At 36.9% G+C, this 16198-nt stretch overlaps 1 protein-coding gene across 1 annotated transcript; it reads right to left on the bottom strand.

The window, feature by feature from the left end:
• Nucleotides 1-2279: 2279 nt before the first annotated feature.
• Nucleotides 2280-9768, bottom strand: LOC108677296 (60S ribosomal protein L35a). Its single transcript, XM_018165508.2, has 5 exons — nt 9597-9768; nt 6766-6810; nt 3461-3605; nt 2885-3037; nt 2280-2321 (listed from the first exon to the last, which is right to left on the bottom strand). Exons 1-5 carry the CDS (start codon nt 9671-9673, stop codon nt 2298-2300), a joined length of 444 nt encoding a protein of 147 aa, XP_018020997.1. The 5' UTR covers nt 9674-9768; the 3' UTR covers nt 2280-2297.
• Between the last annotated feature and the right edge of the window lie 6430 nt (nt 9769-16198).

Here is a 16198-nt window from a genome sequence, read left to right as displayed (position 1 = left end):
CCAAATTATCAATTTTCTTAATAGCACTGCAAAGCAAATTCCAACATTCAGGTAGGCTACTGCATAGTGGCAAACCAGAGCTTTTTTAGAATCAGTTCATTTTTAATTTCCTCATTTACTCAAGATTTAAACCAATTTCTTATGCATGATAAAGCTGGTATCCAGGATACTTTATTGGTCTACTTATAAGACTCAAAAATGAACTTGAGGGAGAGTCTAAAAAACTCTCTGCTTTGCCACTATGGGCTACTGAGCCTTTGAATCTCATTCTCAGGTGTCGTGTCGTGTTGGCATAGTGACAAACCAGAGATTTTTTGGAATTGGTTCATTTTTAATTCATCATTTACCCAAGATTTAAACCAATTTCTTATGTATGATGATGCTGGTATATAGGATACTTTACTGGTCTACTTATAGGACTCAAAACTGAACTTGAGGGAGAGTCTAAAAAACTCTCTGCTTTGCCACTATGCGTGTCGGCGGTGTCGGCAGAACTACCAATTCAATGTATTCACTAATCACTTGAATGATGAATCACTCCACAATTTCACATGCATCATGCTCAAGCTGATTCATGCATTCATCATTTCATGGTGTCTCATTTGATCGATATTGAGCAGAGTGATCAGTCCTCAATCCTCATCAAGAACTACTGCTCTCAGTGCTCTGCAAGGACTAGGCCAGGTAGGCCTACAACTACAAGGACTAGCCTACTCAATACTCATCAAGCATATATAGGCACGTGCAGAAATTTTTAATTTCTCGTAATTTTGTTAAAAATATGTGTATACCACAACACAAGCTGACAAGCACAATGGAAATGATAAGGTTAAGTGCCTAAGTGGATTAATATAAAAGGCCCTCTTTACACTTGGTTTATACTTAAAAGTATTGTTGATAAAGAAAATATTATCTAAAATTATATTATTGACAATTGTATGATCCTTTGAGAAGTTACCTATAGCATGTTCATGTCCAGCTAAGTGAGCTAACTAACGGTACCTCGTAGATAAAGACAGAAAACGAACATTAGTCACATTCCTCCGCGTAATTTCTCTTCACTGACGTCATCTTCCGGTACCGTTGCTTTCCGAAAAATACTGAAAACTGCGGACAATATTAGCCTCCTTGCCGTAACTGAATCAACCATTACATTAAGCGATGGAATAGAATAGAAATGTCGGCACTGAAGAAATAGGCCCATGGCTTGTTGCCGATTCTTGAATTTTTCGTGACTTGATCCACAAGGGATCCGGCCTTTGGATCCCGATCTTTCCACAACAGACGATTGATTGAGATAGCTGCTGGACTTATTGCCTGGTTCGTAACTTCGTAATTTGCTAGTAGAAATATAGTAACATGGGTGCAAAGCTGCCCAGTCACGTATAAGATACGAAAAGTTCCGTGAAGTAAAGTCAGCTCAACATCATTCTGGATCCCAAAACTCGGGTTCAATTCAAACAAAATCTTGAAATGGGTTCATTACAGAGACCTTGATATTTGTCGCATATTTTAATATAACCAAGACCAAAACGCAATCGGGTCAAAATTATATTAATAGTGAAACATCGTTAACCCAAGATTAAATGAATATTATAATGTAAACGACTGAATGGTGTATGGGGAACGGCGACGGTAGATCGCGGAGTATTGAAGGGTATAATAATAATAATTCCACATCCAATCATTTTCTCAAAAACTTTTTCTACAGCTTCAATCGTAGAGTTATAGCCAAGTCAAACGATTCCCCTTCCAACTCTCGCTCTCTGCTTCCCGAACTTTGCAACAATCAAGTGTCGAATGGCAGCTGGCAGATTCGAAGGCCTAACGCTGGAAACGGTTTGGGTCATTACGCCCTAATCCCATCGTGGGATATCTTAATGCAACTTCCAACTAAATAATTTATTCATGTCCAAGACCAGACGGCTTAGTCGACCTGATCCGCTGAAATAGACTTCAATGAATTGCGCGTGTAGTTTGTCATTGATCTGCAATATTCCTCGATTCACGTCAGTCTTTAGGTTTCAGATAGATGTCAATCAAAACTAATCAAAGTTGCAATGATGGCTAATAACTACAAAATGATGGTGAAATTCATTTCTAACATTTTATGAACAAAGCTTCCATGATCGAGTAAAAAATCTTGAACGAGTGCCCATGATTTTAATATTGTAAATTCAAGTGCGATCTGAAGACAAAATGAACCTAGATTAGAAGAACCTTTCTTGCCTCTCGAGTTTTTAATAGAACGCAGTTCGAGGTAATGAAAGAATATTTTATCCATAAGCTTTATTGGCTTAGATCTTGGAAGGATACAACATCTGAAAAGAAAAAAATAAAAGTCAGTGGTTTTAATGAACGTGAACTTTTAGCAATTATTTAATAACGTAGGGAAAATATTGGCAGAAATTTTTATCACAGATTTTTCCAAATTTGTCATTTCAAGGAATTTAACTCATTACAGCAATTGCAGGCAACCAATCAACGGTTCGCCATAATTAAAAGCTTCATTTATGAAGTAAGAACGAGAATTACCATAACATTCAAGACATTTCCTTCTAAAATTTCTTGCTTTATTGGAAATAAATGTCATATAAAGAAAAAAAGTTACTGCTGCAGCTGGAAGCCCATAAAGTTTTTAATACAATTTTTTCGGTAGTCTATGATTGACAATAATTGCAGGGCATTACAGTAAGTTGTATATTTTACGAAGCGCAAGTTAATGATAATTTAGGTTTCTATTCTAACAAGGTTACTAAAAAATTCACAAGATAATTTACCAAAGATTTGTGTTGTTAAAAACATTTGTGGTAAATTGTCGTAAGAAAATTTTAAGGACAGGACAGCTTTAACTCCGTGATTGAGATATTTGAGTAATACTCACAATCCTGACGCGTTTGCCAATAGCCGCGGGGGGAAGGTTTGTGGAGAACTTGGCACGGACGGACCCAGCATTGCCGTGCAAGCGAGTCACTTTGCCCCAGATGGCGCGGAAAGGACGGGTCTTCTTGGCATCCTTGCCGGTCTTGCGCTGGCCCTGCACAACAGTCAACGTCAGATCCGCAGTAAAAATTAACCTCTAAACTACATAATTTTCATGTAACTCCGTTGCCGTTACTTGAAATGAATTGATACGGAGCCAAAAGAAATGGGGAAATCAATTACATATCTTGTGTAGAAATATTGAGGATGATAAGGAATGAGCATAACATTACAAAGAAAGTTGAATGGGAAAATAAAAAATGTGTATAACTAACTGCTGAATGCTATGTCATGTATTATAGTTTCACATCAGTAAGAGTTTCCAAACATCGAAATATTTTCCGAGGCTGCGAGGATAAGTTTGAAATTCTGATTACAGCTTACCACAGGTAGAAATACACTATAGATCCAATTCAAGTCATTCATGCAGCTCTCAAGCAATCAACCAAGAAACTTAATAGTGATGATCGTGGCAAACCTTGTAAACAAAAGCACACTTCTTGCCGACGTAGAATGCGGCGTCGTTCTTGGTGCGGGAGCCCTCGACGTGCAAGATGGCGGTCTGTTCGTGCTGCCTACGCTGGCCGCGTCTGTAGCCTGACATCACAGCCAGGGCATGAAGCCTGCAAACAACGTAGACGCATGAACAGTTGAAATTTACAAATATTATTGATATCAAGAGACATAATGCATCAATGAGATGCAAGATAGTTGTTCATTAGTGAAACACAAACATAATGCTGGCTTGATAATTGAAATATTTAAATATATGAACGCTATAACAATAAAATAACAAGCAAATATGGAAAATAACACAAATCTTTGAAGAAAAATTGCACAATTTTCATTGGTTGGAGACAAGAATAAGAAGAAGGACACAAAGTTCACAAATGCCAAAAATTTTAGACAGTGTTTGCATTAAATATATATTTGCATGAAAATGCATTAGTTAAATTGGGATTCTTAAGATTCTTGTCATCCAAGAAATAATCAAAATAAGGAAAAGATGAGACAATACAACTATAACACCATAACTATAAGGAACAAGATAATAAATTGATTTGAACATTACTCTCTAGGAGAGATTTATATGCTTGCTTGAACTTGAACTATGATCCACAGTGACGAAAACTGCTTCTACAGAATCAAATGAATAATTGAGACCTTACAAAACCCAAACAAATTTTGAAGTCATAACTGTTCCAGAACTGTATAGCTGAGGCTGGCTGAAGGAGATTATCAACAATAATAAATTACATCAAGAACAAACAATTCAGTTAATTTCCACATATGGCCTGCACCGGTCAACTGGTGGGCAGAAACTTGGTTCTATAAATGGAAATTTCTTCTACTTTGTGTTGCATCTAAGAAAAAATTAGGCTTGTAAGTGAAAAATCCAAGCTTTGATAGAAATTAAGTACATATTTCATTTTCAAGACCAACTCATTAGCCAGGCTTGTGGAAGTAACATTAAAATGTTCCACATTACCATTTACCTGTACCTTTCCTATGGAGGTAGGAGCATTTGTAGCCATTTCAGTATCATGTTTCAAGCCTATTAATTTTTTTAAATTCTCATACCATGTTATTTATAATGGCATTGGAGGTACTTTTCTGGTGCATAAAATAATGAATCCATTAAAATTGATTCATCATTTACAGCACAAAGTTAGTAAGGTTATAGTCAACTCAACATCCAAGATTAAGCCTCACTCAACAAGAACAGAAAATTTGTACTTTCCTATCTACAACCCAGGCTTTCTTGCCATTAGCCTGAGCACAAAATTTCTGCTACACAAATTATGTCCTACATATCAATAATTATCATGGATGTTGAGATTAGTTTCATGTCACTAACCCTAACAAAATTTTGAGTCACCCCAGCTTCTGGTAATCCAAATCAGAAGCTGCCACGACAGTAAATTTTTGCTGGGAAGTCACCTTTAGACTAAAAATCATCAAGACCCAATAGCCAATAATTAGTGAATGAGATTAAGCACAAAAAATGTACAACATAGACACAAGTAAAGGTTTGAGTGCAAGGGGTTTTATTGGAATCAAGTCTGAAATTTGGATATAATTTTTGGTCACTACTTCTTGGATAACAGGTTTCAATGTCTAATGATCTGCCATGTAACTTGAGAATGCAGTGGTAATTGGAAAAATGTTATGATCTAAGCATGTGCATAAGGTTTTAGTGAGTTCTTGTTTGTGATTTCCATCAAGATATGTTAGGTAGTTAGAAAGAATTTGTTGGCCACAGCTAATTCTAGCATGTACAGCATTGTGACATGTGTTTGGGGCTGAAATGATAAATTTTCTACAATCTAAACACACCAGAACATTGATTCAAGTTCATGTACAAAGTTTCATATAAATATGTTCAGTAGTTTGGGATATTGATATATCTGGTCACTACAACCATGCCACAAGACCAGCTGCAGATATGTTTGATGGGTCATTGCACTTGATGGAGCTGCATGAAATAAGCGATTGTAGTTGAAAGAATACGCATCTACACACTTTGAGAAGAACCTTATTGTGGAATTAAGTACCCTAAATAAATAGACCTATTCCAGTTTTTAGCTTCAGCATCTGAATCTTGATACTCTTTTAACACAACTGAATAAACCTAGCAACTGACCAAAGACTGGCATGTGGATGCTCAATGACCAGATCACCCCTGAGATAATATTTCAACAACTCTTGTGCCACACAATGAAACCTGGTACACCACCACAGCCCCTTCTTAACAAGTTGGGAAAAGTCCCACTTTTTTCCCAAAATGAATGGGATATAATTATAATTTCATAAAATTTCAGAAGGCATGATATCTCGTGGCTCTAATGTCATGCATTTCTGTTTGATAGAAAAAATCATGGTTTGTACTTTGCAAAATGTCATTTCATAAAATTTTCAATTTCCACAATCTGCAGTATTGCAATGCTCCCACCAAAACATCCTGCAGAATGTAACCATAGCGAGTCAACCAAGAACATTTTGTTGATTGCAAAGTAGCAGTCACATCAGAGCAGTCAGACTGCATTATCACGTGTTCAGTTGCCACTAAAGTAAAGACAAATGTTATTGTTGCTGTTTGACTGTTTTTAGGGTAAAATTAGAGATTTGGGGTAACACTTGCACAACACTTGGTAACAACAAGTTTGCAGCTCATAAATGGCTCTTCATGGCCAAGATATGGAATTCATGGCTCAAAGAAATGGAATCATGGCTGGCAAATCCATAAAACCACGGCTAAAAAAATTCAGTCACAGCTCACCAAGTAGACATATTCCATGCCTGCTTCTCAATAAATGAGATGATGTTCTTATAATTTGAGATTCCTCTGTTCATGTCCAGATAAGAACTGACCAAATAATGCTATCAGTTAAGCATGGAGATCATCACAAAATGCCTATCATGCATCAAACACATCATCAGCCAGTATGCCATTTCCATGTTTTGATGCACTCCAGTCCACACAAGGTTTTGGCATACATTCTTCTTGGCCATTACAGTGTTAACATCAGGGAAACATTGTTACTCAAGAGATACTGCAGTTGAGTTACCTACTGCTTATCACTGAAAAAGATTAATACTAGGCAAAACTATAATTTTAAGCATTCAATCACCACTAACAATGACAATCTGTTAAGATTTAGATGCAAACTTTTGCTTGAATTAATTTCATACAACTGATTTTTTTAGGAATGCGACAACATAATTGATAATTTGAGTGGTGAACATCTTTCTTATTTCTAGGGATAATATTACTAGGCTTACCTTCTGCTTTTGCCCTTTTTGCATCTGTTGACATAGGTTGTTCTCCTGGAAGAGAAAAATCAAATTATTATATATATTATTAATATTAGATGAATGTAGAACTTAAATATTTATTTACTATGATCGTCAATAATATCAATTCAATGCTAGAAGGAATTTATGAAGGCTATGATTCTTCAACTTACAATAGCTCAACAAAATGCTAGTGTTTTATAATTATATGAATAAGAACAATGAATGAACATCATTCTTCTGCATGCATGCAAGTCAGAATGAATGATGGCTAATGCAATTTGCCATCTGACTTGCATGCATTCAAGTCAGAATTTAAGGCAAACAATCTTAAAATTGATTATTATAAAATGCGAAAATTATTTTAAGAAATATTATACCTAATGTACGAATTGCTTGGAAAATTATAACCCATTTGGCTGCAGGGAGAAATTCTAGGAATAGCACAGTTGGTACTTAGGCCTATTCATATTTTCAAGCTCAATACAGCTAGGGTAAACGCGGTATATTCCGACATCATGGGTACCGTAAAATGGGGTAACTTAGACCACTTTTCATTTTTTTTACAAAAACCCCCAGAACTCAAAAACTATTTGACATAGAAAAATTTTGTCAATGGGCATTAAAGGCCTAATACTGAGGCTACATAATGCAATAGAAAGATTTAAAAAGTTTGCATATCTAATAGGTTAAAAAATTAAAAATGTGACCCACGAAAAAAAAGCTATTATTCAAAGCCTGTCAGAGTACCCCCTCTGAGTATAGACCTGTATTTTGCACGTTTCAATTCAAGTTTAATTTAGCTAGTAAGAAAATGGCATCATTTATAAGAAAAAAAGTGGTCTAAGTTACCCCATTTTACGGTAATTCTGACATATCTCTATAAATTCCTTTATATTAAGCTTCGACTTAGTTTCATGCATTCGTTGATGGCTGAAATAGTGACGTCATACCTTTGCGCGCCAAACTATTGCCAAAACACTAGGTTTGGGCTGTCTGGCAGGAAAATGTTGAGACCCAAAGAGAGACAGTGCATGCCACCCAATGAGAACTGTGAGATCATCAAAAAATGTGTCAAAGTTGATAGTTGACCTTGCTCTACCAAATAGTGATAAACTGTTTGTGTAGAAACTAGAAAGAATGTTATGGTTTGAGACTTTTAAATATGTCTGTGAATATATTAGGAATCCTTCAAGCATACTTGTATTTGCTGATTTCAAGTGGTAAATAAATTAATAGATGATTAAGTTAAGAAACGGATTTAGACACAAAAACTAATTCCGACACAAATTGCATTGGACACACGCAGCTCGTTCCAAGCTGTGTGCAAAAATTGAAATTTCTTAATTAAAAGCTTAATAGCTGTTAATTAAAGGCCTAATTAAGTAGTGTTCAATATTCAATAGTGTTCTAATTCAAAGCCACGTTGTATTCCAATACAGCTTACACAGCAATCAGAATTTGAACACAAGGATGTCGGAATTACGTATTACCTAGTAGAGTTTGAAGCGCGGCCGGAATTTGTCTCACAACGTGCCAAATTTAGTCACACACAGCTTCGAAATATAGGGATTTGGTAGATTTGCATTCTAAAGGCTTTTAAATAAAAATGGCAACAGCCCGCTACATTTTACTGTAGCAGTAGGCTAGCGGTAGCGCCCGCTACAATCTAGTGGGTGTAGCGGTAGCGCCCGCTACATTGAAAAGTTCGAACTTTTGTGATAATTGAAACATTTGAACTTCTGTGATAATCTGACGCAACACTTTGTGACGTTTCATCATTGCTGGCGCCTAGTGCAGTGTTTTGAAAGTCGCGTAAAGCAAACGGAACGACTAGGGTAAACGCGGTATATTCCGACACATTAAGGATATATCGAGAAATGAAAAACTATAAGAAAAACCGTATGTGTTACGTAAGTTCTGTTGCCTTCACATGACTCTCAAAACACTTCACTACGCGTCAGCAACGATGGAACGTCACAAAATGTTGCCATATTTATTAAAAAGCCTTTAGAATGGAAACCTACCAAATCCCTATATTCCGTCACTTTGTGTGGCAACATCCGATACCTAGTGTTTTTGCAGTATTTCGACACGCAAATGTATGACGTCACCATTTCAACCATCAATGAACGCATGGAACTAAAACAAAGCTTAATATAAAGGAAAAGCTGGAGAGGTGACGGAATTACCTACGATGTCGGAATATACCGCGTTTACCCTAACAAGTAACACATAGGTACAGTTATATTTTTACCTAGTTTTTCATTTCTCAATGCGTCTTTAATGTGTTGGAATATACCACATTTACCCTAGGCACCAACTACCAGGTATTAAGCTATTATATTAAACTTTCAATCTAAAAAACCTAGGTATTGGTGGTAACAAAATGAAAATTTAGAACTAGTAGAAGCAATAAATTCCCTTCATTTTTTTGTTACAATCTAACAATTCATACATAACCAGTCCTGCATTCAATAGCTACAGTGATTTTTGATAGTACCTAAGTTAACTAGTTTTATAGATAAAAAAAAATTTGGAGCTCAACATAGGTACCTACTCAGTCAAAGTGCACTTCACATAATTTAGATGACTTGACTACTGGTGAGTAAGGACTTGTTCTGTCAGAGATTACCAAATTTTCAACTTGTAGGTACCTTATTATACAAATATCTGCTTAGCTACAAGGCTTCCTGGCTAACTCTCAAAATACCTAGTTTCTAGCTAGCCTACCACCCACGGCCACTGTGACTGGCATCACCAAGCTTCGTTATCGTTATTAACAAATAAACACCTTAAAATACATCTCATTCATTCACCTGGCCTCACGAACTTTGAGAGCAACTTTTTTCTGGAAACGATTAAGTTTCCCAACGTGCAAATCAATCAGGGTCATTTTTACAGAATTTGGAACTCAGTCCAGCCTATTAACAAGTAAACAAGAACTCTGCGCCGATGTTAAGGCAGTGTTGCCACTAAAGAGCCATAACATGTTTGATAATATTTTAGACTAAACTTTGCTTACATAGGGTATATTCTTCAATGAATTGTACGTAACAAATGAAGCTACGCTACTTTTAATATAATTGCTTTGCTTTCATTTTGAATCATTTTCAAACGATATACTCCATATATACATACTTATTGCTGTATTCATCACTATATATCTTTTTATACCAAGAAATGGAATCAACGAATTGTTCCATCGAGAACACTGTATATCAAACAATTTTATAATAATTTGAATTACAACCAAACGATTCCTTTCTTCTTTCTTGGCATAGTTTCTCGATGTACAGCTGGCAGTTTCCAGATTTTAACTATATATTTATATATATCAACGAGCACGACAATAATTGTGACCGAATTCGCAACAAAATAATCAACAAACTCACATAAAATATATAAAAAACACTGCAGACCAAGTATAAATTAAAATAATTGCTTATCGGTCTAATATTTGAGGATGAAAACTACAAATTCATGGTCAAAACGTGAAGACGTCAGAGGACGACCTAAATGATTAGGTATAATAACCCCTTTTTCATCTCGTCGAAACGACACGCCCGTGCACAATTGTGAAGTTATTCATGTTTCTAGGTACTCAATGATGAATAGAAGTAAATTACCAGCATCCAAATGTTCAAAAAATTCCTCGTGCAACGTATGTAACATTAATTTAATTTCTTTTTTGCTCATCCATACTAGATTTCCGGATCCCATGTTCTTAAATTCAATTACATTAAGTTTAATTGCAAACTTGAATCAGCCTTTTTTAAACTAAGGATAACATAACCTCATGTTTGAGTGAATAATGAAATCAGCAGTTGAAGCTGATCGAATTTATTGCTTACCGGGATCAATCTTTCCAAAAATCTATCTTCTCAACATCTCAGATGGCGATTTTTGTTTAGGGAAAGGGCAATTGGTTAGATTACGACAGTGAAGTAATTATATATGCGAACTGTTCTGCAAGCAAGTAAAAGGCATCATATTCGATCGAGATAAAATGTAGCTATCATATTACAGGTCAGCTTACATAAATACAAGGTAGCGTCTAAAAGAAGGAAGGAAAAACGCAGATGTTTGCTAAAAATGATCTATCACAGGGTGAGGTTTTCTCATTACTGTTTTCAGCCCTAACTGGGTGATCGCTGCTGGATGAGCAAAAAATTTACTTGCTACTTAGAGAGCGGGATTCCTCAATCCCGATGATTTCTCGTTCGTATTATGTTCATTGTAGACTGTACTTTTCCCGCCTGTTGTGTTTTGATTGTCGCTTTGTTGTCGAAAATGAACAATTATTGTTCAATATTATTGATGAGATATTAATTAGAATTCATCCCTCCTTCTCTGTCATTTCAACTCATTCAACACATTTGATTACTGGCTGATTGCATAGGCCTACTGGGGTTGGGTCAAGTCAGGAACAGGTTCGGTTAGTGTGATTCCCCCCCACTGGGTTTGGGTCAAGTCAGGAACAGGTTCGGTTAGTGTGATTCCCCCCCACTGGGTTTGGGCTGTCTCTTATACACATCTAGATGTGTATAAGAGACAGGGTTAATGNGGAGTTTATCAAAGTCGCCTTTCGCAAAGTTCAAACGTTCACGCTTCCGAAGCGTCTTTTCTGCACAACACTTAATGTTGAAAAACAATGATTGCTGGTGGCTTTTGCCCAACGAAGCCTCGTGGCGAAGCTCATCTATCATTGATTCTTCACAAGTAAACACAAGATCTAGAATATTTGGGGTCTGTTTACCCCTAAAATGGGTTGGCTTGGTGATGTTCTGGATTAAAAATGAGTCTCGCACAGACTCCAAGAACAAGGATGCTGGTTGATTCCCATCTCTTGGAGAAGATTCATCTGCCCAGTCTATTTCTGGATGGTTAAAGTCACCAACGATCAACGTATGCGACCTGCTGAATGAAATGCTCGGCAAAAGGCTGTTTAGTACTTTATTGTTATCAGAGGAGCTGTTAGGTGATCTGTAAATTACCCCTATGAGGAGGCTATCTTTGCCTTTTAGAGTAAGTTCGCACCACACTGATTCTCTAGCTGATTGATGCTCTGCAGATAACTTAACTTGCTGGGCCCCATAAGAGGTTCTAACCCACAAAGCTAGGCCTCTACTGCACTGCTCTTCATTTAAGTTATGAAAACAATCAAAACCTGGCAGCTGAAATTCAACAGGTACAATTTTCCCCCCGTGATTATGTGAAATGCCGATGGCATGCAGTTCTCATCGAATCATAATTCTTACAGGAATCATACTGTTTATTTCCAGTCAACATTTCTGATGAAGTAAATGTGCTAAAGAGGATTTACTAATTGTTCAAGAATTTGAAGTCCCCTGTTGAATGATACTTCTATTTTCATCACACTTCCCGAGTTATCTGTCTGGGTCGTTTTACTAAACCACGAATCACTAGTAGACTCCTGCGTTTGGTATTAATCCGAGACGAGACGAGACGAGACAACAGGCTCTGTCCCGGTTCGCAATAAAAACCGGGACAATTTTCAGCCCTCCGTTGGAATTCCGGGACGATACCGAGACGAGACGAGACGTCCCGATTAAAATAGGTACCTTAAAATTTCCCGGAATTTATAGCCATTTTAACGAGACATAACGAGACTAATCAATTATTGATGTGGTGTAAACTTTGGCTTACCATCATACATTTATACAGAGCTGGGCAGCGCTACTTTGAAATGTAGCGGCCGCTACCGCTACATGCCCTAAATGTAGCGGGCGCTACCGCTACCGCTACAATGGCTTTACATGTGGCGCCGCTACCGCTACCGAAAATGTAGCGGCCGCTACATGTAGCGCGCTACTGCCCACCTCTGCATATATATAATAACTTGAGACGTATCGTTTTACTATTCTGATTGGAGCTCGGCAATTGAAATTATTTTTGCGACGAATACATGTTGTGGTTTAATATGGTAGTTAATCTAGACAGGCAAATAAAAATGGAAAAACACGTTTTTTTCAAAAATTGTGTTCTATGATGGTTTGGAGGAGGCCATACTAGCTGTAGCGGGTGACATCGGCTGATCGACTGGATAGACTTTAATTTGCCTCCAGCTCAATCACAGAATCAGATTCATTGATCTTGCCTTAAGCAATCTCCTTCAACAAAAAAGTTTGGAAAGAAAAATCAACATCATTTTAAAATACAAAAAAAATATAAAAAAATATAAGAATAACGTTAAACAAGCCCAAGTGTTTGATAACAATTCAGGAAACTGCGCAACTGTGAAGATTTCCTGCAGGCGTAGCACAAAATTTTACTAAAGGCAGAGATAATCTAATACTAGCTTTAGTATTATTAAGAATATCTTACTAGGATTCCACTCCACTCTCTACTAATTGGCCGATTAATCTAGACACTGCGTCCCTACTCCCTATGCGCTCCACGGCGCCTGAATTCGTTCCGAACGCATAATAAACTCGATTCATATTCGTACGGTTCCCATAAGTGCCATCGAAGCCTTCGTTAAGACTTAAGAGTTACATTTGTGACTCAATACTCAGCCATACATACATCGACAGGTTTGCGGTGTTTGTCGGACCACTAATTAACTGCCATGTCAGTTAGTCAGACAAATTTTGCTAAAGACGTGCAACAAGGATAATTCCAGGCTTGAAGGGCAAGTCCTATGAAGAAAGATTGAAGATTATGAAGCTTCCAAGCCTCAGTTATCGACGTCTGCGTGGGGACCTCATTGAAGTATACAAGTATACTCATGGTCTATACAAGGTCTCTCTCTTATACACATCTAGATGTGTATAAGAGACAGCGTTTATTCCGGGACAAATTTTACCCTCTGTCCCGTTATTTTTTTCCCGGAATTTTCTCGTCTCGTTTCGTCTGTCCCGGTTCATTTCGAGAAAATTATTTCGAGACGCAGGAGTCTAATCACTAGTAAAACTAGTATTAATACTAGTATCACTAGTATACTAGTATTAATACTAGTATCTAGTACTAGTAGATACTAGTACTTTAATACTAGTATAACTAGTATTAAAGACAGTCGAACAGTTGTTAAATGATTACATATTATGACCAATTGCCATAAAAGTAACTTTCAGGGATGGTTAATATTTTGTATTATAATTACAAGAAAAGGACTTCGGTTCTTCTAGAATCGCAACAAATCTCTGGAACATATTGAAATATGATAGCTGAAATAATGTTCGCATGCAACAAAATTCTAGCGAATAAGCACCAATTCAGCATGAAATCGTGACCATGAGTAGCGAAGGCCATCAGGCATCAGTGAAGTAATTGCACAAAACATCCGTGCGCCATTACATTGTCGAGAACGTTGGGTGGACACTTGTCCGTTTTTTAGAGCACGTTGGGTGGACACTTGTCCGTTTTTTAGAGCACGTTGGGTGGACACTTGTCCGTTTTTTAGAGCACGTTGGGTGGACANTGACCGCTTTGTCGAGCACGTTGAGTGGACACTTGACCGCTTTGTCGAGCACGTTGAGTGGACACTTGACCGCTTTGTCGAGCACGTTGAGTGGACACTTGACCGCTTTGTCGAGCACGTTGAGTGGACACTTGACCGCTTTGTCGAGCACGTTGAGTGGACACTTGACCGCTTTGTCGAGCACGTTGAGTGGACACTTGACCGCTTTGTCGAGCACGTTGAGTGGACACTTTACCGCTTAGTAGAGCACGTTGGACGGACACTTGAATGAAGGTAAGGATTATAAACTGAAAATAATTTTACTATAAAAGCAGTCGGTTATAGAGGGATGGTATTCTTTCCATCATTCATTTTTTCGGATAATCAGACAACTTTATTTACAGTAAATTAACAGTCATTTGTATATACTGGTCCATTTTAAAGAACTATCAAAACTCCCATTAACATAGATAGTGTACTCGTAATTAATTTTTTCTCGAAATGCACCTCCTCACACAATTAGGCATTGTCGCATCAAATCATTGTCAAGAGAAATATTCTGCATGCATCGTAAGCAAATACATTATCTGTTAATTAAGTCAATAACAACGCTCAACAGAGCGCCTTTACATTAACCTCAGGACTCAAAATCAATATTTAATTTGAACCTCAGAACCAAACATTCATCTGGTATTCATAAAATGTTTCAACACGAATCATTTTTTGTCATGTCAATAATAATGTCAGCTCTGACAGGGGATGTTGACTAGCTATGAGAAAGATAATAATCCTTATAGCGTTGACTTGTTGCTATATATGCTGCATTCCTGTCAATAATCATGAATGGTGAGAACCGTATTCTGATACTTTCAAATATATGTATGAATAGTTTGATATCGTATAAACGTATCTAAATACGACCAGAGAGACTGCAAATTTCATCGCAGTTAAATGAGTACAAAGTGCTCACTTAAGCGTGAAATTATGGCTGGTACTGTGAAGGACAATTTGCCTGAGCATATGGATCTCACCACATATCCGTTCGTCATGCAGTGTTGTGCGGAGGTTCGGTGGGATGTGTCGGACATTCATTGTTCTGCTGCTGTAGAGCGTTCTTCATATTTAATGCCTAGATCCAAAATTGAAGAATAAAAAACACCACATTTTAAAAGTTTGTGAATTAATATTGATTTTCTTACGAATGTATTATACTGGAAAACCCAAGTTCAGCCTATAATATTGCTCAACAGTATAACAAAATTGTTTCATTGTGGAACGACCAAAGCTGGATAAAATATCCGTAGAATGTCATTCTATGCACGTCATACCTGGCAAGGCATGATAAAATATTTTTGGCTTCATAAGATGCAGTGATCTGAGGCATTTCCTAGATCATATAGATCAAATTGACAGTTACTGTAATTCTTGCTGTTGTGATAGCAAATGACGTGGCGTTTCTCGAAGATTAGTTACGTTTAATTGGCCATGGCAACTATACGAAAAAACTATTAAAATAAAAGCACGGAAGTTCAGTGAACACGAAAAGTAATTCGAAAGCTTCAAGTAAGAGGTTTGCAGCTGAAGTACTTTACCGGAAATCCGTTCTTTACCGCAAGTTATTTCGGAATTACTGTTACAATAATCGCTTCTAAATAACCAAAAAATACCGAGGAAATGAAAGAAAAAATCATCATGGACATTAAAAGCTACTTTCATCTAATCGATTGATTCAGTAAATTCACTATTTCTTTTATTTCCTGGCAGCCCAATTACTTTACATATACATAGATGCTTGCCCATTTCAATACCGAAAATTCTATATTAAAAAATATGGTGTTGTTTAATTAATATCAAGTAGCATTTGCCGAAACTATGTTAGAAGTTTGACTGACAATATTAGGGAAATTATAGAATTAAAATTTGCCTAAATGTTAAAAATTATGTTTGATCCAGTGTGTTAAGCTAGTGATCTCAAACGTTATCTCGATGTCGACAAAC

Source organism: Hyalella azteca, unplaced genomic scaffold (assembly GCF_000764305.2).
Source record: "Hyalella azteca isolate HAZT.00-mixed unplaced genomic scaffold, Hazt_2.0.2 contig17346, whole genome shotgun sequence".
NCBI lineage: Eukaryota > Metazoa > Arthropoda > Malacostraca > Amphipoda > Hyalellidae > Hyalella > Hyalella azteca.
This window is presented reverse-complemented; position numbering and strand designations above follow the sequence as displayed.